The sequence below is a fragment of the Hyperoodon ampullatus genome (assembly GCF_949752795.1).
Source record: "Hyperoodon ampullatus genome assembly, chromosome: 2".
Lineage (NCBI taxonomy): Eukaryota > Metazoa > Chordata > Mammalia > Artiodactyla > Ziphiidae > Hyperoodon > Hyperoodon ampullatus.
In genome coordinates this window covers 40,980,094-41,005,266 of record NC_136915.1, presented here as the reverse complement: position 1 = coordinate 41,005,266, position 25,173 = coordinate 40,980,094, and the positions used below count along the sequence as shown (strand labels likewise).

Sequence of the window (25,173 nt, the reverse complement as noted above, 5' to 3'; positions counted from 1 at the left end):
TTTTCTCTTGACCAGTCTTGCCAGGCATGTATCAACTGGTGAATTGAACCTTTTATTATTTTGATGCTTTTGCTTTAATGATGACTTTATCTTTTATAGTATAGCCAAACCAGCTTTCTTTTAGTTGTCACATGTTATATATTTGTCTATATTTTTGTTTTCTGTTTTTCTGTATTCTTACATTTTACATGTACCTTATGAGTGGTACTTGGAGAGAGGTTTTTGTTTTGTTTTGTTTTGTTTTAATCTAATCTGTCTTTTAATTGGACCATTTAGAGTATTTCTAAAAATGCATGATATAATTATAGGGATTAGTGGTTATCAGGGGTTAGGGATGGGTTGGGGAGGGAGGTGGATGTGGTTACAAAAGGGCAACATAAGAGATCATGTGGTGGTGGAGCTATTCTGTATCCTGGCTGTGGTGGTGAATACACAAACCTACACAGCTGATAAAAGTGTATAGAACTAAATATAGACATACACATTCACATACAAATGAGTACAATTAAAACTTTTAATCTGGATAAAATAAGTAGATTGTATCAGTGTCACAGTGGTTGTGATATATTTTATTATAGTTTTGCAAGGTGTTACCACTGGGGGAAGCTGGATAAAGGGAATATGGGATCTCTGCATTCTGACAATTTGTTGTGAATCCTCATTATCTAAAAATGTTAAATTAAAAAAATGTTTTTACTGATGTATTTTGGTGTAAATCTACCATATTGATATCTACTTTTTATTTGTTTGGATTGTTGAATATTAGTGCTTTTCTTTTTCTACTTTTCTTTTTTTTTAATAGTTTGAAAAAATATTTATTTGGCTGCACCAGGTCTTAGTTGTGGCACTCATGATCCTTAGTTGCAGCATGAGGGATCTTCAGTTGTGGCATGCAAACTCTTAGTTGCAGCATGTGGGATTTAGTTCCCTGACTAGGGAAAGAACCCGAGCATGGAGTCTTAGCCACTGAACCACCAGGGAAGTCCTCTACTTTTCTTTGAATTAACTATTTTTTGCTTTTTCATTTCTACACTTTTATTAGCTTGAGGGTACATGTTCTTTAACTATTTTGGTTTTTTAGTGGTTAGTATAGAGATTACAGCATGCATGCTTTAGTCTTCAGAGTTGTGTACATATTTTCATTTTAACCTCTTCTAGGACAGTGAAGAACCTACAGCTACTTAACTTCTAGATTATATGTTATTTTTTGTTATGCATTTTAACTTAGTGTGCAATGAGACTACACAGAATATTATTGCTATTATTGTATAGGCATCATTCATTTCACTTTACAACTGTATTTTACCTTGTTGGTTGCTCTTTATTTCCTTTCATTTTTTGAGCTTCTCAGCTTATTGTGTCTTTCTGAAGAATATCCTTTCATAATTCCTTCCTTATAGTCTTTTGATGATACATATCTTGATTTTTATTTATCTGAAAATGTCTTTATTTTACCTTTTTTGAAGTATATTTTTGCTGAATATTGGTATGACTGTCTTCCAGCCCTTAGAAAATACTATTCCATTGTCTTTTTGCTCCCTTAGTTTCTGTTGAGAAATCATCTGTTAATTTTATTGTTACTTCTTTGAAGGTATTTTGTCATTTTCTGCTGGCTTCTTTTAACATATTCTCTTGGCTTCTTTTAACATATTCTCTTACGTCTTTGTTTTCCTGTAGTTTTACTTTGATGTGCCCAACTCTGTGTGTGTGTGTGTGTGTGTGTGTGTGTGTGTGTGTGTGTGTGTGTTTTAAAAACTTGTTCTGCTTGGTATTTGTATCTTGGTATCTTTCTTCAGATAAATTCTGAGATATTAACTTCTCAAATATTTCTTTTGCCCTTTTCTCTTCTCTCCTTTTATAAATCCAGTTGCACATTGTTAGAGCCTCTTACTCTATCCTTTTTTTTTTTTCTTTTTTTTTGTTACTCCAACCTTCAGGCTTTCTATGCCTCTCTCAAGATATTTATTTTTGTCTTCCAATTCCATAATTCTCTCTTGTGTCATTTGTAATCTGCCAGTAAATCGGTTCATTGTGGTTAATTTTTGGTTATTTTTTAGCTAAAAAATTTCCACTTGGTTCTTTGTAACAGTCTCTAGTTCTCTGCTGACATTCTCAATCTTATATTTTATTTTCTTGAGCATATTAAGCATATTTTAAGCTGCAGTCTGATAACTAATTTTTCTGGATCTCTTGTTGATCCGTTTTTATTTCCTGTATTTCTCTTCTGTTTTGATCCCAATGGTCTTTTTTTCCTATATACCTGGTCGATTTTCATTAAGTGTCAGATTTTGTATGTAAGAATTTTCGAAATAATTTGAAACCTTAGATGAAGATATTTTCCTTCAGACAAGATTTATGATTATTTCTAAAGGGCACTAGCAATTCTGGATCAACTTAATTTAGATAGGATTTGGGATGATTCAGATTTAAGTCTAAGTTCTTAGTTGGCTGTCTTAGTCCATTTGGGCTGGTATAACAAAATACCATAGACTGGGTGGCTTATAAATAATAGAAGTTTATTTCTTATACTTCTGAAGGCTGGGAAATCCCAGATCAAGGAGCCAGCAGATTTGGTGTCTGGTGAGGGTCCCCTTTCTGTTCATAGAATGCCATTTTCTCTCTGTGTCCTCATGTGGCAGAAAGGGCAAGGAAGTTCTCTGAGGTCTTTTGGGCACCAGTGGCACTAATGGGCACTAATCTCTTTAATGAAGGCTTTTCCCTAATAACCTCCCAAAAGTCCTAACTCTAAATATCACATTGGGGGTTATGATTTCAACATATGAATTTTGAGGGGATACAGATATTCAGTGTATAGCATTGGTTATCTATTTTTAGTTTACTCTTTACTCTCTTTTTTTTAACTTTTTTTAAATTAGAGTATAGTTGCTTTACAATATTGTGTTAGTTTATACTGTACAGCAAAGTGGATCAGCTATATGTATACATATTTCCCCTCTTTTTTGGATTTCCTTCTCATTTAGGTCACCATAGAGCACTGAGTAGAGTTCCCTGTGCCATACAGTAGGTTCATATTAGTTATCTATTTTATACCTAGTGTCAATAGTGTATATATGTCAATCCCAATCTCCCAATTCATCCCACATCCCCCTTTCTCCCTTGGTATCCATATGTTTGTTCTCTACATTTGTGTCTCTATTTCTGCTTTGTAAATAAGATTGTCTATACCAATTTTTTCATATATGCATTAATATATGATATTTGTTTTTCTCTTTCTGACTTACTTCACTCTGTATGACAGTCTCTAGGTCCATCCATGTCTCTACAAATGACCCAATTTCATTCCTTTTTATGGCTAATATTCCATTGTATATATGTACCACATCTTCTTTATCCATTCCTCTGTCACTGGATATTTAGGTTGCTTCCATGTTCTGGCTATTGTAAATAGTGCTGTAATGAACATTGGGGTGCATGTGTTTTTTTGAATTGGTTTACCTTTTCAAGATTCAGTCCTACAGCCTAGCCATTTTATCAGGCCATTTTCTCTTACCTGCAGACCTCCCTTCTCATCCCTTCCCAAGGTCATGATACTCCAATTTTTGTATGAGCTTATCAAAATCTATACTCAGATTCTTAGCCTCTTAGCTACCTCTGTCAGAACTATCAGATACCCAAAAGGAAAAGTAACCTCAAATACCAGGCTTATCTCTCTGTGTTTACTTCTGTTTTTTAAAATAATACAGATAATTTTTTAAAATTTTATATATATATTTTTGGCTGCGTTTGGTCTTTGTTGCTGTGTGTGGGCTTTCTCTAGTTGTGGTGAGCGGGGGCTACTCTTCATTGAGGTGCACGGGCTTCTCATTGCAGTGGCTTCTCTTGTTGCGGAGCATGAGCTCTGGGCACATGGGCTTCAGTAGTTGCAGCACACAGGCTCAGTAGTTGCGGCATGTGGGCCCTAGAGTGTGAGGGCTTCAGTAGTTGCGGTACGCGGACACAGTAGTTGTGGCGCATGGGCTTAGTTGCCCCATGGCATGTGGGATCCTCCCAGACCAGGGATCGAACCCATGTGCCCTGCATTGGCAGACAGATTCTTAACCACTGCGTCACCACGGAAGTCCTGTGTTTACTTCATATACTGAGTTTCAGACGTGTAATTTTTTTACTTACCTTGTTAGGTTTCTCCTGCCTTCAAGCAGATTTTTTAGTTATCTACCTTTTCAAGTCGATTTTAGCAGGAGGTTTGTTTTTGAACCTTCTAATCTCCCAGATTACCCTGCTATGTTCCATTTACAGCCTTCATACATCCTGTTCCTCCTGCTTGAAAATCTCTAGTTTCCCACCCCCCTAACTCCTAGTTTATACCTATTCATGCTATGGGTCAAGTGCTGAAGAGCTCTTCCTCAGCCTTCACTGACTCCCTGACAAGATTATCTTGTTATACTCTCTTATAGCACTACCTGAATGCCTTTATTGTACTTGTAGTTTATAATTATATATTTATTTGTGTCTTTATTTCATTTAATGTTTGCCTTTTCAACACAATGTCAGGTGCTTGAAGAATAGGACTGTTATCAATTTTTTTTCTTATTACAGACCCGAATGATAAGCTACAAGGAATATTTAATATTTCTTCAAAAACTGGACATATAAGTATTGGGTTAAATGACTGAGATTTCCCTTGGAAAAAAATAGCAGAATTTAAGGAAAGAAAAATATTATATTCATGGGTTCTTAGAAGGTAGAAAGGGCATAATTTATATTTTATTTTTATTTTAAAAATTTATTATAAAGTACTTCAGAAATATTAAAAGTGTGAGTTATGTAATATACCTAGCTGTACTCACCACTCTGCTTAAGAAATAGACATAATTTATTTTCATAAAAATATACGGAGAGCCCAGAAATATACCTCTATAGTCAACTGATCTTTGACAAAGGAGCAAAGGCAATACAACGGAACAAAGATAGTTTCTTCAGTAAATAGTGCTAGAACAATTGGACATCCACATGCAAAAAAAAAAAAAAAGTGAATCCAGATACAGACCATACACCCTTCACAAAAATTAACTCTAAATGGATCATAGACCTAACTGGAAAATGCAAAACTATAAAACTCCTAGAAGATAGCGTAGGAGAAAACCTAGATGATCTTGGGTATGGTGATGCCTTTTTCGATACAACACCAAAGACACCATAGTGCCGTCTTTGAAAGAAACTATGAAAAAAATAATTGATAAGCTGGATTGCAGTTAAGTTAAAAATTTTTGCTCTGGGAAAGACAAAATCAAGAGAATTAGAAGACCAGCCACAGGTTGGAAAAAATGTATTTGCAAAATCATATCTGATAAAGGACTGTTATCTAAAATATGAAAAGAACTCTTAAAATTCAACCATAAGAAAACAAACAGCCCTTTTAAAAAATGGGCTAAAGACCTTAACAGACACCTCACCAAAGAGGATATACAGATGGCAAATAAGCACATGAAAAGATACTTCACATCATATGTCTCTAGGGAAACGCAAATTAAAACGAGATACCTGTACATTCCTAGAATTGCCACAATCTGGAGCAGTGACAGAATCAAATACTGGTGAGGATGCAGAGCAACAGGAACTCTCACTTATTGCTGGCGGGAATGCAAAATGGCACAGCCGCTTTGGAAGACAGTTTGGCGGTTTCTTCCAAAACTGAACATACTCTTTCCATATGATCCAGGAACTGCTCTTTGGTATTTATGCAAAGAGTTGAAAATTTATGTCTACACAAAAACCTGCACATGGATGTTTATAGCAGCTCTGTTCATAATTGCCAAAACTTGGAAGCAGCCAATGTTTTTCAGTAGGTAAATGGATAAATAAACTGTGGAATAACCAGACAATGGAATATTATTCAGCACTAAAAAGAAATGAGCTATCAAGCCATAAAAACACATGGAAGAACCTTAAATGCATATTACTGAGTGAAAGAAGCCAATCTGAAAAGGCTACATACTGTATGATTTCAAGTATATGACATTCTGGAGAAGGGAAAACTATGGAGACAATAAAAAGACAGTGATTGTGGTGGGCGGAGGGTGGGTTGTGGGGAGGAGAGAGATAAATAACCAGAGAACAGAGGAGCAGGGCAGTGAAAATACTTTATATGATATTATAAAGATGGATAATGTCATTATATATTCGTCTAAATCCACAGAATGTACATCACCAAGAGTGAACCGTAAGGTAAACTGTGGACTTTGGGTGATTATGATGTGTCAGTGTAGGTTCATCCTTGGTAAAAAATGTACCATTCCTGTGAATGACGTTGATAGTGGGGAAGCTATGCATGTTTTGGGGGGCAGGGGATATAGGGGAAATCTCCGTACCTCCCTCTCAATTTTGTTGTCAATGTAAATAAAACTGCTGTAAAAAAATAAAGCCTTAAAAAAATCAGAAAAAAACCTAGAAAGATTAATTTCTACCAGAGATTAATAAATCCACAAGATACATAGCAACCAAAAAATATACACAGTATACTAATATATAAACATATATGTAGTCTACTGGGCGATTACTCTGGCTTTTAGGTACTTCTGTGATAAAGTAATTAGTTATTGTTTATTATAAATTTGTTTATTTAAGGAAATTTTTCTTTAAACTTTCAGATGATACAGCATTGTTTGAGTTGATTCAGCTAGTTCCACCAGGTACTGTATTGTATTTTGATAAGATAATTGACATCTGAACTCATTTCAATGAAATGCTTTTTAAAAAATCTCATCTTTTCCCCTTCTTCCCAAATTAAGAGCAATGGTGAGTCTCTAGCATTTGTCTACTATGTGTAAAATGTCAGTAGGCCAAAATAATATATACAGAAAGATTGACATAAATTATATTTGAACATATTGTTCTGAAATTGAATAGTTATAATTTAAAGTGGGAAATAACCCGATATGATCCTAGCATATTTTGTGACATTCATAAAAATTAACTTCTTTAAGTTTTGGTGATTTTTCTAAACCAATATGCTTTTGCTGATACAGTAGTTCATTTTCTTTGTTTTTGTGTATTGACTGTTTTTGGGCATGTAGGGGAATTAAAACTGTACCTACTTAATAAACAGTACAGACCTCTGCAGTAGTTAGAGTTAAAATCTGAAGGATAGTTTTATTTTTATTATTGATTTCTATGATTATAGAAGACTCTATCGTAAATCCTTATTTTATATGAGAAATAGGGAACTATATTTTATTGAAAGCTAGTAGTCTAAAATTTTTGAATATCACATGTATACCTAATTCAGGTAACCACAAATTCTATAAAATGTCTATATTTTTTTCAGTATGTAATCTAATATCTCATAATGGCAGGCAGAAAAGAATGGAAGATAGAAAAAAAAATCTGGAGATGGTAATTAAGTTTTATATGTATAACTGTTATGTCAGTTTGATATGTTTAAAAGGATTTTCTTTTTTAGGAACTCATGCACTTAAAAAGTTTACATGAACATCCCCTTTCTACAAAAGGGGGAGGGAGAATTAGTAGTATGTATGACATTTTTGAGTAAGGAAATGTGTTAATTCATTTAACATAACTTTATTTTAATTTCCCTTTCATAGAAAAAAAATTAAGTCCATGACCCTGAAGCAGGTATTTCATTAAGGCATCAAGCATTATATATTTGTACTTGATGATATTGTTTTTAAATAGCATATTTTGTTATAATTTGAATCATAGGATATCTTTCTTGTAGTGAGTGAAACACTGTCTACATATGATGAGAATACACGAGATTTCATGTTCCCGGGTCCAAATCAAATTTCTGGACACCATGACTCAAACCGCCAGGTTACCATGAGGAGGATTTCTGGCCTTTGCGTAAGTGCTTACTATTTTCTGAATCAAATCGTGATGCAGCATCATTGTCAAAAACCACCACGTAGCCCTCAATATCTGAAATGTGAAGACCTAATTCAAAGTTTAATTTAGTTTAAAACATAATTGCTTTATGAAATTATCATGTTATTTTAAACATACTGAAACCTAAATGAAAATACTTTACCAAAATGCACGCATCTACCTTCCAAAATTAACAAGCACTATTTTATATTCTTCAGATTTCTCTCCTCTTCTTCTCCCCCTTTCCTCCCCTCCCCACTGTCCCTATGTCTTTGTCTCTCTTCTCTTTATTTTTCTCCCAAAAGAATGGCCAATAAATATTTGAAAACATGAGCAATCCCATTAACATTTAGGAAAATTCAAATTAAAACAATCATATGATTTCATTTTTATAGCCATAAGATTGGCAAAATTTAATAAATCTGACAAATGTCAAAAGCATGGAAAAATGGAATCTTGTATATGTTGCTATGTCATGTAAATTGGAACAACCACAATTCAGGATTATCTAGTGAAGGCCAAGATTCTCATAGCCTATGACCTTCTAGGTATATAGCTTTAAGATGTATTCTGTCTGGCATACTAAGAGCCTTCTTAGGAATGTTCATTTGTAGCATTGTTCATAATAATGAAAAATGGAAATAATTGAAATGTCCATTAGTAGGAGTTTGGATAGAATAATTATTATATGTTCATGTAATGGAAATACTTATTCATACACCTAAAAGTGAAAGCTGCATTAAGTGATAGCCAGCTCTCATCTTTTCCTGCAACTTCTTCAGTTTTATTGGATAATTAATAATATTTTTATTCCTGAAAATGCCTTCTGCCTAGAGAGACTGAGTGAAGCCCCTGCTGTTTCAAAGAAGAAAAAAGTAAAAGTTGTCTAGGTTGAAATTATTTGGACAAATATTTTTCACTAACTTTAGGAGATATTAGAGCAGTAAGGAAATTGGGGTGCTTCATAAGCCAATATGGTGAATTAAGTAACTTCTCCTGTATTTCCTGTAGGAAATAACAAATTTCAGCTTGCTGAAAGTCTAAAAGTTGACTAGCAAATCTATTAAAATATCCCTCCTTTGGGATATTTTCAGTGTCCATTGGCCCAAAAAGTCTTCCAAGAATGTTTCAGGGACTTTCTAGAAGCCTGCAATGAAAAGAAAAAATCTGCTTTTAAAATTAAAGTTTTTTTAAAAGTAATTTAAAATGCTGTATTATACCAACTTGGCAATATAAACATAAGAATATGGACCATTAGCAGGTATTTTTCTTTACTTAATTTGAGTTACTTTCACATATATCAAAAAAGTTTGGATTACTAAGGCAAAAAGTCTATATATATTGTTAAAAGATAAATTGGGGCATATTAAAATTTTTGAGTTTATTTGAGCAAAAATTGATTTGATTCAAGCAGCATCCAATCTAGCAGATAGAAAGAAGCTCCAAGGAGCTGTGCAAAATGAAAGATTTTTATATCCAGAAGGGAGCAGGAACAAGGAAATTATACTAGGCCAAAAAGTATGTTGATTATTGCAAGGTTCCTTTCATTTAGGGGATGGCAGAGGGTCTAATCTAGATGGATTACCTAGTGAGTGCTAATCAGGCGATTCCTGATTGACTGGTTTAAAATTCCATTTCTGGGAGAGCCGAAACTGAATTAATTTAAATCTGTTTGGTGACATGGGGCTTAGTGTAAGCAACTCAATTTGGGGCCTGTTGTTTTTAACAATATAAAAAGTGAGACTTCTGGTGCTGATGGTGTGAAGGGGCTGTCAATTACTCTCTCCACACAAGTATAAAACTGGACAAAATTGTCACAAGCCGCAGTTTTAGGGCACTGGAAACTTATTGGCAGTTAAGACAAGTAAGACAAATTAAGAAGTATCCATGCTTGAATAGCTGCTAAAACTTTGGGTAAAAATGGCAGAAGTATGTGGTCATCTTGACTAGGACAGCTCTCATACCCTGCATAGCCAATGAGAATTGTAGCTTCACTAAGCCTGGGGCATGTTGCAAAAATGAGTAGCTTTGCTACCAGAGAGGTCAGAATCAATTTGACGCAGTGATACTGTGATTTGTAATAAGAAACATACATTTGGTCTTCTTGCCCCATTCTTGGCATAGAGCTCATAAAACCTTTGGAATTTCCTGTGTTTAAGAGCTATAAAGGTGTCTTTTGTTACGTTAATGAGGAGACTTTTGGAAAGCTCCTTGGGAACCTAAGGATGGGGCTTGATGCCAGGGGAACCAACCAGGTGATTAGAGGGTTGGAACTTTCAGCCCCACCCCTGAGAAGTAGAGGTGCTGGAGATTGAGTTCAGTCACCAATGGCCAGTGATTTAATGTCATGCCTGTGTAATGAAGCGGCTATAAAACCCAAAGGTTGGGGTTTGGAGAGCTTCCATGTTGGTGAACACGTGGAGGTACTGGGAGAGTGGCTCACCTGCTGAGGGCACAGAAACTTCTCCCCACTTCCCACGTATCTCACCCTAGACATCTCTTCCATCTGGATGTCATCATATCCTTTTACATAAACTGGTAAACTAAGTAAACTCTCTCCTGAGTTCTTTGAGCAGCTGTGGCAAATTGATCGAACCCAAGGAAGGGGTCGTGGGAACCTCTTATTTGTAGCCTGTGGGTAACAACCTGGACTTGTGATGTGCATCTGAAGTCAGATAGGAGTGGTCTTGTGGAACTGAGCCCTTAACCTGTGGGATCTGACGCTATCTCCAGGTAGTGTCAGAGCTGAGTTAAATTGCAGGACACCCAAATGGTGTCGCAGAGACTTTTCTTGGTGGTGTTGGAAAACCCACACATTGGAACTGGTGTCACAATCATAGGGGCAAATATTGTGTCTTTGCCAGCTAAATGTGGTGGATTCGGTTAGAAGCGCATGAGAAAAACCCACAGCTTTGCTAGGCCGATTGCAGTTCCAATCTGAGTGAGCAGCACACCTGCCAGAAAGTTGACAGGAGACCCTGGAAGTAAGGGAGCAATAGAAGGGCTGAGATGAGCTTTCCACTCATTCCTGGCTGACTGAAACTATGCACGTTCAGGGGCGACAGTGGGAGTCCAGCAAAAAGTGAAAGCCAAGGGAGACTAGAGACCTGCTGTACCTTTGAGTGCATTCCCCAACCCACACACTGATAATCAACAAAGAGTGGAACCCTTACACATTCATTGGATGACCACTAAGCTATGCATACTCAGATGAGACCACTAGAACGAATACAAGCATAAAAAGACATGGCATATATATAAATTGAACAGCAAAATAGCAGTCGTAAATTCAATCATATCAGTTACTGTATTTAGATGTGAGTGGACAACACACTCCAATCAGTAGTTTGCTGTCCTGGCAGGCAACAGTGCACCCTTCCTCAGAATTCTGATGATTCTGCATAGACATCTGAGTCTTAGGCTGTCTTCCTGAACCCATCACTGTGGCAAGGATTCAAGTCACATCTGGGGTTAAATCCTGGCACTATCTCAGGCTACAACTATCACTGTACCATGGAGATAACGTTGTTTGGTGGGTTAATGAAAACTTGTAAATTGTTATTTTAGTACCTGGTGTCGGAAGCCATCCTGGAGCCATTGCACCATGACAAAGTCATGAGCAACGGAAGGCCAAACTGCAAGGCAGCGCCGTGCCAGGAAGGTGGACTACAGCTCCGTTGTTATGTTCTATGATAATAAATTTACATACAGGGGCAGTTTTGGGGGGATGTTGCTCCACGTGAAAGAAAAATTCCTCTAGGACTCCCCCTCCTGAAACTACCATAGAATGGGAAGTACCAACTAAAGCTCCGGGGAAATGGGTAAAGAATTAAGAGCCTGGAACTAAGGGGATGTTTTTATGAAAAACACCCTCTAGTATGGAGTTATGGCCATGGGCCGGAGTTCCTGATGACGACATAGGAAATTTATGGTTCTATTATAAAGGAAGATTAATTATAGAAAAACAAATGACTAGAGCAGAATTCGTTGCCAGGATAGGGAGAAAACACTGTCTCAGTTGAAGGAAACAACGGGAAAGAGCATGCAGGTACATTGTAAATATTTTCATGGAACCATTGTAAAAGGTTGCTCATGCAAGAAGAAAAATAGGAACAAGTAGCTCCAACTTTTACAATTGAAATAATCATATAACTGCTTGGCTTGGTTACTAAGAAACAACCTGTGATTAATGGGAACTTGGGGAAATATTTTAATAGGACATCTAGAAACTAGGAGATATTTGTTTTAAAAAATCTTTATAGAACATTTTGAGGTTTGATTGTACTAAGATTGTTTGGCCACGTACCTGGTAGTGTAATCAACTACAATATATAAACCTGTGATTGTAAACAATAAAGAAGAATGAAGAATAAAGAATGAGAAAGAGAAACATGCAATGCTGATACTTTAAGAAGTGTAATAGAATTATTTCCTTCGCCGAGGCTATCCATCCCTCAAGTATCCCTGGACTCGCTGGAGCTGGACTCCGGCAACCTGGCACATAGAGAATGATCAGTAAATGTTAGTGATACAATGATGGCCATGGAGATCATGACAAGGTGCTGTTGTTGGTGGCAGTGATGTTAATCAGAATCTGTGACTTTCTCATCTTTGATCTTACCTCTTAGCACAGATCTTTGTATGCACTTAAATGACTTGGTTGAATTGAATGAATTGCATCTTATTGTAGACTTCATAGAGGAAAGTGACATTTCCGATGTGTGATGCTTAAATTTATTTTGGTTAGGTTGTGGCTAGATGTTACTCTGAAGGTATTGTGTAGATTTGACTATCATTTACAATCACTTGACTTTAAGTGTAGGAGATTACCCTTGATAATGTAGGTAGACCTCATCCAATTAATTGAAGACCTGAAGAGCAAAAACTGAAGTTTCCAAAAGAATAAGGAATTCTGCCTCAAGACCGTAATATAGAAATCCTGAGTTTCCAGCCTGCTGGCTTGCTTACATATTTCACACTCAAGACTACAGTATCAACTTTGCCTGAGTTTCCAGCCTGCCAACTTTCCCTGTGGATTTTGGACTTGTCACTCTCACAATTGCATGTACCAATTCCTTAAAATAAATATCTCTCTGTGTATATATTCTGTTAGTTCTGTTTCCCTGAAACCCCAGTTGATACACATGGGTTTTAAAAGATCTAAAAATAATGGCTAAAACACTGAGTATTTACTATATGACTAGCAATATATGGGGAGGGGTAAAGTGATAAGTTGCAGTCCAGGCTGTGGTACATATAAAATATGTCCACAAATGATTTGACACTCCTCTCTTCCAAAGGCAGAGTTTCTTAAGTATGGACTCTACTTAGTGACTCTAACAGATACACTGTGGTGAAGTGACAGTTTTAGACTTTTGAGACCAGGTCATTAAATGCACTGTGGCTTCCTCCTTGCTCTCACTCGTATATCACTCACTCCTGGGGAAGCCAACTGCCATGTGTGAGGACACTCAAGCCCCTGGAGAGGGCAGAAGCTGGGACAGCTTTGCTGGAGTGTGTATGAAAGCTTGAAGAGCCTTGAAGAAACTGTCAGATGAGTGTTTGGAAGAAAATGAGGCAAATTTTATTGGAAATTAGGGGAGAAAAGAGCCCTTGTTATGTAATGGTGTAAAGTTTAGCTGGAATGTGGGATATAGAAAAAAATACCTGATGGAATGGGTGGTCTTTGTAAGGAGACTTTCAGACAGAGTATTAGAGGGGCTGGCTGTCTGGTTTCTTTTTGCTGCTTATAGCAAAATATAAGGGGAGAGAGAAACAAAAGGAAAGCCTGTTAATAACACAAAAAGGAGTTGGAACTTACTGTTTTTGAGGATTCTCAGCCTTCCCCAATGGCAGATAATGTTGAAATTAAGGAATGACTTATGAGCAAAAATCATTCTAGGGTATGTTCAGGAAATTTTGGTCTGATGGTGAAACCAAGGGAGTGTGACTGTAAAATCCTTTATTAAAATCTCCAAAAGATCCAAGATGTTGCCTCAGAAAATAATTAAATTAAACATAGGCTTTATTTTACTTTATTTTTTACATTTAAAAAAGTTTTTAATTAAAAATATTTTTCATACAGTTTTTATAATTGAAGTATAGTTGATTTACAACGTTGTGTTAGTTTCAGGTGTATAGCAATGTGATTTAGTTATATATCTACATATATATATATATATATTTCAGATTCTTTTCCATTATAGGTTATTACAAGATATTGAATATAGCTCCGTGTGCTATACAGTAGGTCCTTGTTGTTTATCTATTATATGTATAGTAGTGTGTATCTGCTAATCCCAAACTCCTAACTTGGGAGTTCTGGCAAGTGTGAGGTGACTCATTGTAGTTTTGATTTGCATTTCTCTAATAATTAGTCATGTTGAGCATGTTTTCATGTGCCTGATGGCCATATGTATTGTCATCTTTGGATGACATACAGATGGCAGTTTAAGTCTGTTTAGATCTTCTGCCAATTTTCTGATTGGGTTGTTTGTTTTTTGATATTGAGCTATATTGAGCTGTATGAGCCCTTGTTGGTCACATTGTTTGCAAATGTTTTATCCCATCCTGTACATTGTCTTTTCATTTGTTTATGGTTTCCTTTGCCATACAAAAGCTTTTAAGTTTAATTGGGTCCCATTTGTTTATTTTTGCCTTTATTTCCATTACTCTAGGAGATGGATCCAAAAAAATAATTGCTGTGATTTATGTAAGAGTGTTCTGCCTATGCTTTTCCTATAGGAATTTTACAGTATCTGGTCTTACGTTTAGGTCTTTAATCCATTTTGAGTTTATTTTTGTATATGATGTTAGATAATGTTATAATTTCATTCTTTTACATGTAGCTGTCCAATTTTCCTAGCACCACTTATTGAAGACACTCTTTTCTCCATTGTATATTTTTGCCTCCTTTGTTATAGATTAATTGACCTTGAGTGCATGGGTTTATTTCTGGGCCTTCTATCCTGTTCCATTGATCTATATGTCTGTTTTTATGCCAGTATCATACTGTACTGATTACTGTAGTTTTGTAGTATAGTCAGAAGTCAGAGAGTGTGATTTCTCCAGCTCCATTCTTCTTTATCAAGATTGTTTTGGTTATTCTGGGTCTTTTGTGTTTCCATACAAATTTTAAAATTATTTGTTATAGTTCTGTGAAAAATGCCAATGGTAATTTGATAGGGATTGCATTGAATCTGTAGATTGCCTTGGTAATATGGTCATTTTAAAAATATTGATTCTTCCAATCCAAGAACATGGTATATATTTCCATCTTTTTGTGTTGTCTTCAGTTTCTTTCAAGAGTGTTTTATAGTTTTCAGAGTACAGGTCTTTTGCCTCCTTAGGTAGGTTTTATTCCTAGGTGTTTTATTCTTTTTGATGCAGTGGTAAATGGGATTGGTTCCTTAATTTCCCTCTCTGTAGTTTGCTGTTCATGTATAGAAATGCATCAGAGTTTTGTATATTAATTTTGTATCCTGCAACTTTACCAGATTTATTGATGGGCTCTTGTAGTTTTCTGGTGTGTCTTTAAGATTTACTATGTATAGTATCATGTTATCTGCAAATAGTGAGAGTTTTACTTCTTCCTTCCAATTAGGATTCCTTTTATTTGTTTTTCTTCTCCGATTGCTGTGGCTAGGGCTTCCAAAACTATGTTGAATAAAAGTGATGAGAGTGGGCATCCTTGTCTTATTCCTGATCTTAGGGGGAATGCTTTCAGCATTCCTTTTCACCGTTGAGGATGATGTTAGCTGTGGGTTTGTCATATATGACCTTTATTATGTTGAGGTGTGTTCCCTCTATGCCCACTTTCTGGCAGAGTTTTTATCATAAAAAGATGTAGAATTTTATCACATTTTTAAAGGCTACTTTCCACTTATAGTTATTACAAAATAGTGGGTATATTCCCCGTGTGGTATAATACATCCTTGAGCCTATCTTATACCTAGTAGTTTATACTTCCTACTTCCCCACCCCTATATTGGCCCTCCCCCCTTTCCATGGTAACCACTAGTTTATTCTCTGTATCTGTGAGTCTGCTTCTTTTTTTTTGTTGCATTCACTAGTTTGTTGTATTTTTTTAGATTCCACATATAAGTGATATCATACAATATTTGTCTTTCTCTGTCTGACTTATTTCATTTAGCATAAATGCCTTACAAGTCCATCCATGTTGCTGCGAATAGCAAAGTTTTGTTCTTTTTTATGGCTGAGTAGTAGTGTATTGTGTGTGTGTATGTATATACCACATGATTTTTATCCATTCATCTCTTGATGGACCCTTAGGTTGCTTCCATATCTTGGCAGTTGTAAATAATGCTGCTTAAACATATGTTCTTGAAGACGATTGAAGACCAGCAGAAGCCCTGTAGAGGTGGGTGTGGCTTTTGTCTAAGGAAGTGAACTCCAATTATGTTCACATGAGAACCAAATACATTTTTAAGAGCATTATATTGGCAGAAGCACCACCATCATGGTCTGAAATTGAGAGAGACCTTACAAAATGAAAAGGCTTTTGGACCCCCAAAATTCTATTGACAGGACCCAAGCTCAGAACACTGTATAGCTCTAAACATTGTCTACCTCTTATTGCAAAGGAATGATAATTCAAAGGATGGAAGCAAGAGCCCAGAGAGTGGAGCCAAAAACTATGGATAGTTATTTCTGAGCAGAAATAGGACTAAACTTCTAAGTGAGAAACTTCTAACATTTTCCTGGCTGATTTCAGAATTGCTGTGGACCAGTGATTTCTATTTGCCTCTTATATTCTCTTTTTTTGAATAGGAATGTCTATAGTGATTATCCTCTGCCTGCTGCACATGTGTACCTTGAATATATGTGGGGCACATAACTTGTTTCTTTAGTTCATAGGTCTTCTAATTGTGAGGAACTGTATCCTAAAAACTGTATTTAAAGAATCATACCTGAGACAGCTGAAGAACAATTTGATTTAGATGCCAATATCCTGGATTTCAAGCTGAAGTTATAAAAGGATGAGACTTTTCCCCTTTCCTTTCCTTTTCCTTTTCCTTTTTCTTCAGTAGGACATGAGTTTAGTTTACACATGAGAGGAATTTAATTTGTGGTCAGAGAGTGAACTGTGGTGGTTTAAAAACATGTCCCCCAAATTTCTGATACTCCTCTGCTAAAAAGGTAGTTTCCTTTGTTCTAGAACATGGGCTGTACTTAAGAGCTCTAATGAATAGAATGTGACAGAAGTGACAGTGTTAGAATTCTGAAACTAAGTCATAAAAAGGATGATGTCTTCCTCCTTGCTTTGCTTTGGGTGAACTAGTTACCATGCCATGAGGACATTCAGGCAGTCCTATGGAGAGATTTGTGTGATAAAGAGCTGAGTTCTCTTGCTAAAATATAGAAAATAAGTGAGTCTTCCAGCCAACAGCTGTGTGAATCTCAGGAAGCAGATCCTCCAGCCTCAGTCAAGCTTTCAGAAAACTACAGCCCAAACAACATCTTGACTGCAATCTCATGAGAGATTTCAAGCCAGAGCCAACTAATTCAGCCTCTGCCAGATTCCTGACCTTTAGGAACTATGTGAGATAGTATGTACTGATGTTTTAAACTGCTAAGTAATATGCTATGCAGCAATGGATAACTAACAGGTAAGCATTATCAATAAAAGTATGTTTGCAGAAAAACAGTCATCCATTTAATTCATAGGTAACTCATATTTAACCTTTTTGTAGTGTGTAATGTTTGAAACTTTAAAGTTAGTAGGTCAAAGACTGGGTAAGATATCTGACCTCCAATATATTAGAGTGAAGCTGCCCTGGGCACAGACAATACTGTATCTTTTAGTGTTTTGGTGAATATGTAACTTGTGTGCTTCCAAATATTTTCTCAGGTGCTTTGTGACTGTTCCTTTGAATTTTACTGTTTGTCTCTGCTTATCTCAAAACAGTGTTTAAGCTGATGATTGAAATGTTGCTAGAAATAGAAACCAGATTCATTCATTCATATATCTGAATCTAAGCTACATTATGGGAAAAACTGTTGGAAGAATTGGTAGAGACTTATCTCTCTTCTGTTTTCAAAAACTGCATACCCAGGAGCTGTGATTTTTTTTTTTTTGACACGTGGAGACTGTGCAAAGTATTTCTGGATTATGTAGTTAAGTACATCTTAATCTGTAAAAGTAAAAAGAGCCAGAATCCATTAAGTATTTTCAAATATTTAGGACTTTAATATTATTAAAAATCTTTTAAAAATTGACAGGGAAATACTTGAAAATGAAAAATATCTGAATTTTTCCATAAAAGTGATACAATCACTTGTAAGTGAATCATCAGCAGTGAAACTGTTTCTTGATAACATTTAACATTTGTTTGTTGTCTTTATCCTTAATAATAAGTTCAAACTAACAAATAAAGCAGCTGAACCTTGGTAAGTGTTTGTTACTATAGGTTGTGTTTTCACCAGTAATAATTAGCTTTTTAAAAATTAAAATGTCTACTAATACCCTCTCTTTCTTCCTCAGGGAATTGCTCCAAAGCTGGAATTTTCTACAACCTCAGTGATTACCGAATGTCTGATAAGTTCAAGGAAGTGCCACACTCAGGTTAAAATCATTTATTTAAAATATCTAATGATTTAATTTATTTGTATTTATTGGGCACTTGGCAAGCATTATTCTTTTATTTTGGCTACAACTCTTTTCACACTTTTTTCATCAATCTCTAGTTTAAGTAAAACAATTATCTTAGGTATTTAGCTGTTTGGTTACATGTTAATAAGTGTGGAAGTGAAAAGCTTGGTATACATGGTAGATGGTACTTTTTTTTTTTTAATGGAAAGAAATCAGGCTGCCAGAAAGATGTTGGTTTCAAGAAGTTCCACAGAGAACTTGATTGGAGGCTTCTATGAATCTTAAAGAAGTTAAAGTTCAAAGGATACCTTTTTAGCGAATGGGACCAGAGGTTCTCAGGCTGGGATATAGGTGGTTAGTGGGTATAGCTTCTTGAGTGTCTCTAATTCCTTAAGGGACTGTTGCTTAGTTTGGTGGCTGTTCTAGTGCTATCAGATCAAGAGAAGCTTCGATATTGCAGCCTAATAAGTACCTTTTATGTTTGTAAAAACTGCCTTCAGTAAACTCAGATATCTGGATCTAATATTACATTCTGGTCTAACTTCCTACTGAGTCACCAGGGTCATCTTGCTACCCTGACCGCAGGTTATCTAATAATGTCTAGGCATCACTCATACATATGTGACTGCATTATGACCAGGTAACAATGGCCAGCCTGTGATGATGAGCCAGTAATATATAAAGCCTAGAGGACCCAAACAGGGCAGAACTGGACCTATGGTGGAAAAAGTAGAATGTTAATTTCCTGCATTATCAGTTTCAGAGTGAATTTGCTCAGGGTGGTAACTTGACAGGCTAACAAAAGTAAAATATAATTGTAAGATTATCAAGGGGATCTTTCTTATTTTGTTTAGCAAGACATTTGGTATGTTAGAGTTTGGCCTAATTATTTATCTTTTAAATGCAAGCTGAAACACTGCTACTACAGATCTAATGATACATACTTGCCAAATGCAGAGCTGGGTTACTGACTTGTTTGGAGATATGCACTGTGCACATTTGTAAATTGTCAGAAATGCTTCCTCTGGATTCACAAAAGATTCCTCTCCAAACTGGGGTATGCCTTTACCGGGTGGGTAGAAATTTCTTTTTTTGTCAGGAGTGTAGTATACGCACAGAAGAGTACACACATTCTAAGTGTACAGCTTGGTGGAAGATTCCTTACTAAATGTAGAACTTTCACCCCACTAGTAGTTTCATTGGACTAGCATTTTCCTCTGTAAGCTTTTGGTTAACTTGCTATTTCAATGTTTGTCATTTGTTTTTTGTTGAACAGAGATGTGAGAGAATAGGCTTTGGTGTTATTTAAGAAAATATTCTTGAGAATCAGACAGATTTGGGTTCAAGTTCCTCAAAAGACTCAAAAGGTTTAAAGATTAAATTAGAGAATATATATGTCTGCACATAATATATAATTAATAAATTTTGTGGCTGTTACTGAGGTTATTAGTTTGTTTTTTTGTTTTTTTTTTTTTGCGGTACGTGGGCCTCTCACTGTTGTGGCCTCTCCCGTTGCGGAGCACAGACTCCGGACACGCAGGCTCAGTGGCCATGGCTCACGGGCCTAGCCACTCCACGGTATGTGGGCTCTTCCCGGACCGGGCACGAACCTGTGTCCCCTACATCGGCAGGCGGACTCTCAACCACTGCTCCACCAGGGAAGCCCGAGCTTATTAGTTTTTTAATTAAGATAATTGAGATATAGAAGACATAGATGAAATATAAGATGAAGACATTGTATGGTAGGCACAACAGAGTATACACTTTTACATTAAAATTCTGAATGGTAACAGCCAGAATTTTAATCTTATTTGATCTTATTTGAGAACATGCTAAATCCACTTTTTTTCCAAGTGGATATTAGTTACAATTAAAATTGTAATGGCTATAAAACAGCATTTTCAGGTTCAAATACAGTTTAAGAATTAGGCAAACCATTTTTGGTTTTTAAGAGAGGAGTGAGTGAAATAAATTCTTTAAAATCATTTAGGTTTATAAATATTTATAATGATCTTTATTCCTTTTGGCACATTATTTTCAAATTTTTTGTCACAATTGATGTTTTGCCACCAATTGAATGGACTGAAAAAAATAAATATATTATTGGGATTTTCTGGAATATATCTAGTTTTCTATGTAGTCTATTTTACCTACTGCAAAGTAGAATTTATTAGTAAATAGTTAAATATTACTAGTAACTTTATTAATATGTTTGATAATCTATATCAGGTAGCTTTTGCTGTGTAACAAGCCACACTAACTTAGTTACTTAAAATAAGATGTTTCTCACAGTTGTTTGGATTGGCTGGGTGATTCTTTTGGTCTGGGCTGCCTAGGCTAGGGCTGCGTGGTCTAGGAGGGCTTCACTTGCATGTCTGGCAGTTGGCTGACTTCTTGGTGTGAGAGGAACTTTACATTCCTGGTGTTTGGCTTGATTTCAGCTGGGGTGATGGCCACAGACTCTCATCATCTAGCAGGCTAATTTCAGCTCATTCACATGTGGCAGGAAGGTTTTCTGGAGTAAAAGAAGACTAGCACTTTTCAAGTCTCCTTTTGTCACAAGTGCTATTGTCTTCGGGGCTGATGTAGGGAGCCATTTTGTGTAAAACAGTATGAAACAGCCACTATTTTAAGTTTTATTGGGCATTAATAGGATGCATTAAGGATTGATTAGGTTAGAAAATATGAATCTGTGGTAGATACAGCACCGTTTCTAACTTCCTCTAGTGGTATTCAGCATCCAAAAGCTGTAATCAAAAAAAGAAGATGGGGCCTCCCTGGTGGCGCAGTGGTTGAGAGTCCGCCTGCCGATGCAGGGGATACGGGTTCGTGCCCCGGTCTGGGAGGATCCCATATGCCGCGGAGCGGCTGGGCCCGTGAGCCATGGCTGCTGAACCTGTGCATCCGGAGCTTGAGCTCCGCAACGGGAGAGGCCACAACAGTGAGAGGCCCGCGTACCACAAAAAAAAAAAAAAAAGAAGATGGAGTTCCTTTCAGTTTGGTATAAACAAGAGGTGGGCAAGAAGGAACTTTACAGCATTGCTGAAATAGGTGATGATGGGTTCATCCGGGTCTAAAGGTAAGAGATCCTAAACATGTATGAGGATCTGGGGAAAAGAGATCTAGGGGCTGAGGGAGACGAGGAGGACAAGTAACAGATTCAGTGAAAATAAAAGAAGTAGGTTGAGGAAAAGGTTTGGTCAGCAAGGGGTTTTCAGAGTTTAGGGTGCAATGGATCTGTATAATGATAAAATCTAAGATGAAGTAGAAAAAGACAGTTAAAGCTCAGAAATAGAAAGTCTAAGTTCTTGGAAAGATTCATTGCTTGAACATTTTATTAAACCTCAAAGGTTCTTTTCATGTGTTAATAATGCTGCTTCTGTGAGTCAGTGTGATGTCATAGAGATGGGTGAAGTGGGATGAAAAATCTGAATTACTTGTTGAAGTCATTGAACAAGGTGGGAGAAGGTCCAGGAGCATAACAAGAGCTAGAGAAGAAAGAAAGATGATGAAATAATCTGATGCTGCTGGTCTGTATGAAACTTGTGGACATATTTTTCTAATCAGGAAAATATGTTTTCTTATTTTCCTATTTTCTTTCCTGTTTAAAAAAAAAAGTGGTTTCCTACTTTAAAAAATATTTGACTCTTCTCCTATTTCACATTTGTATTTTATTTACTTAGAAATAGATACCCTCAGCAAGTAGAGAGGGGGATTGAGAAAGTAGAGAAGAAGAGGGGAGGTAGGATTGGTGTTTTTTTTTTTTTTTTTTTCTTTTTTGCGGTACGCGGGCCTCTCCCGTTGCGGAGCACAGGCTCCGGACGCGCAGGGTCAGCGGCCATGGCTCACGGGCCCAGCCGCTCCACGGCGTGTGGGATCTTCCCGGACCGGGGCACGAACCCGTGTCCCCTGCATCGGCAGGCGGGCTCTCAACCACTGCGCCACCAGGGAAGCCCGGTGGTTTTTTAATGTGATAAAGTTAGGAGGACATTCAAAGATTCTCAACTGTCCATTTTCTCTACTATTGGAAAGCTTATAAATCTAGACAAACCTTGACGAGGTCTTAAATTATTTACTTGTAATCCAACTTTTTTAAGGCAGAGACTATTTGAATAAAGTATCCTAATAACACAAAATATTTAGAAATATCATTTGTGTTTAAAATTTTAGAGTTAGCGGTTTTACTAGAAGACAGAATACTAGTCATTAAAGTTTGTAACGTGTCTTTTGTACATTTTTACTTTTATAAAAATACAGAATTAAGATGTTATGGTTATCTGTCATTGAATTGTAAAGTTTTAGCTGGGAAGAGATCTTAAAAATCCTAATCACCTTGTGTAATCCAAATTATACATTTTATGAAAATATGTATAAAGCTTTTCTTCAGATTTTCACATTGTGCAAATGTATGTAATCATAATAGTATGAATGAAACGTATAGTTTTCTCCATAAAGATTTTATAATCAACTAATTAGACATGTGTGTTGCTAAGATTACTAAACAAACTCTCTTAAATTATATAGCCAGTTATTTGAATACATAATTATAAATGATAAACCAATGTTTGCATTAGTTTTTTAGTATACTAAAAAATAATTTTTTTAACTTTTTTTCTTAGATTTTTCAAATGATTAAATATTGGGCTTTAACTTTCTTAAAGTACTTGTTATACTTAAGAAGTGTGGTACAGTATATTTTATTAACTACTAGACAGAGTTATTTCGGAGGATATGGATTTGACTTCCCTCAGGATTTACATGGATAAGAGAGACTGATCTAGTTGGCTTTGATAGATTATATGTGCCTTAAATTACTTTTTAAGGTTTTTTCTACCTGTAGTTATATATATATATATATGTATGTGGTTTACCCAAGGGTCATAATATGTATAAAATATATCTCTCCTGACCAAATGAATTTTTATTTTTTATGTTTAGGATAAATTTATTCACCATACGGCTCCAGTTGAAAAATCACATGGCAGACTGCAAACCAGAACATCAAGGTCACAAAAGAAAAAATCCAAATCACCTGAGAGAAATAAATATTGCATAAATGCAAAAAACTATGAACAGCCTACAATTTCTTCAAAATCACACTCTCCATCTCCTTACACAAAAAGACGCATGTGTGAGCTATCTGAAGACACTAGGCAGCGGCTGGCCCATTTAAATCTGGGGCCCTATGAATTCAAAAAAGAAACAGATAAACCTCCGTTTGTGATTAGACATGTATGTGTTCTCTGAAACATTTCCATTTGAAACTGATCTAATCTGTTCTTCCACTAAAATATTATTCTCAAATTTCTTTCAACTTCTAGCTTATATTAATAATTTTCTTTCCTGAACTGTTAGCCTAGCATTCTAAAATGGAAAATTAACTTGATAAAAGAACATTCTTTTGCAGCCTTTAAACCTGACAGAGATCAAGCTCCATTATGAATGCCACGTTAAATCCTCTCAGTAGCCATTTCCTTTCCTCTCATACAGTGGACCGTGTAATAACTTTATAAATTGAACTGAGATGTAATTGACATTAGTTCTAAAATGGCAGAGTAGGGTATTAAAAGAGGACCAAGTTTTCTTTGTGGAAAGGAAGACACCCTCCTCCCCCAGCCTTTTAAAAAATTATAATGGAAAAGTAAGTTTCTCTTGAAATTATGTCCCTTGGATAAACCTTATATAATGGATCTTTGAAGTAAATCTTTATTTGATGGGAAGAGGAAGGGCTTTGAAAGAAAGAGTTAACTTCAAGGGTAACATAGTTGCTAATCTTTCTATATGGAAGCCTGTTTTGGTATGGTTTGAGTTTAGAGCTTGTGTCCATATGATAGTCAAATAGACTCTGGCTAATTTTAAGGGTCTATAATCAGAATATTTAATAAAAGACTTTCTCAGAAACTTCATAATTCCTTTAATTTTTATCAAAAGATTTTACCTTAAAAGTATTTCTTTAAGAAAAGATTGCAAATTAATAAAAAATTGCTTTATATAATAATAAACTTGAAGATTTAAGTGCCTATAGAAGCAAAACAACTTTTTGGGATGTCTATGAGACACTTTCTGACTTTGTCTCTAATGCATTTTTTCCAAATTTTAAAACGTAAATATCAATACAAACATGTAAACATGCTCCTGTGATGGTCGAATAGCTTCTTTAACATACACCACCTAAAAGTTCAGATTTTCTTTGTGATACCTTTTTAAAAAAATTTAGCTGTGCCTTAAGTAATATTTCATTCCATTTTCATATTTTGACTATGAATCCTTTATTATTTTAGCCTAAGTAACAGATTTTTTATTGTAAAAAAGAAAATTTATAATATGGACACTTTTAAATGATAATATTTTATTGAGATTATTGTGATTATACTTGTCTTATTCCTATAGAACTTGTTTATAGGTTCTGGTCACATTTTTTTGTTGTTTGAACAATATCCAGATATGTTTACTTGCTTGTTTGACGGCAGTTTTGGAATGCCTTTAATTCTGTTTGCTCATAATTGCAAATTAAATTGAAAAGAAAGGACATGCTAAATTCTAATGTGAAGGAATGTTAGCATTTTAATTAAAATGCCTATGTATGAAGATAACCAGGAATATTTTGAGCTTTAGCCACATAAAAGTTGCTTAGGGAAATAACTGCTCTTAAAATGTTTATTATTATTTTCATGTCACTGTTCAAAATAGAATAATTTTAATAATGCTTGGTATAAATC

General features: G+C 35.7%; 1 protein-coding gene across 4 annotated transcripts in view; it reads left to right on the top strand.

Annotated features, from left to right (window-relative positions):
- SPATA6 (spermatogenesis associated 6) overlaps nt 1–25,173 on the top strand; it is a gene marked incomplete at its 5' end in the record, with an annotated part of 155,871 nt that overhangs the window by 51,666 nt on the left and 79,032 nt on the right. For 2 of the 4 annotated variants that reach the window (XM_079698371.1, XM_079698370.1), the window contains 4 exons: nt 6,609–6,650; nt 7,697–7,821; nt 18,347–18,427; nt 23,393–23,686. In XM_079698371.1, coding sequence (XP_079554497.1) covers nt 6,609–6,650; nt 7,697–7,821; nt 18,347–18,427; nt 23,393–23,686 — 542 coding nt within the window. Of the gene's footprint in view, nt 1–6,608; nt 6,656–7,680; nt 7,822–18,346; nt 18,428–23,392; nt 23,687–25,173 lie in introns of all 4 variants that reach the window. The other 2 variants (XM_079698368.1, XM_079698369.1) reach the window with 2 other exon arrangements.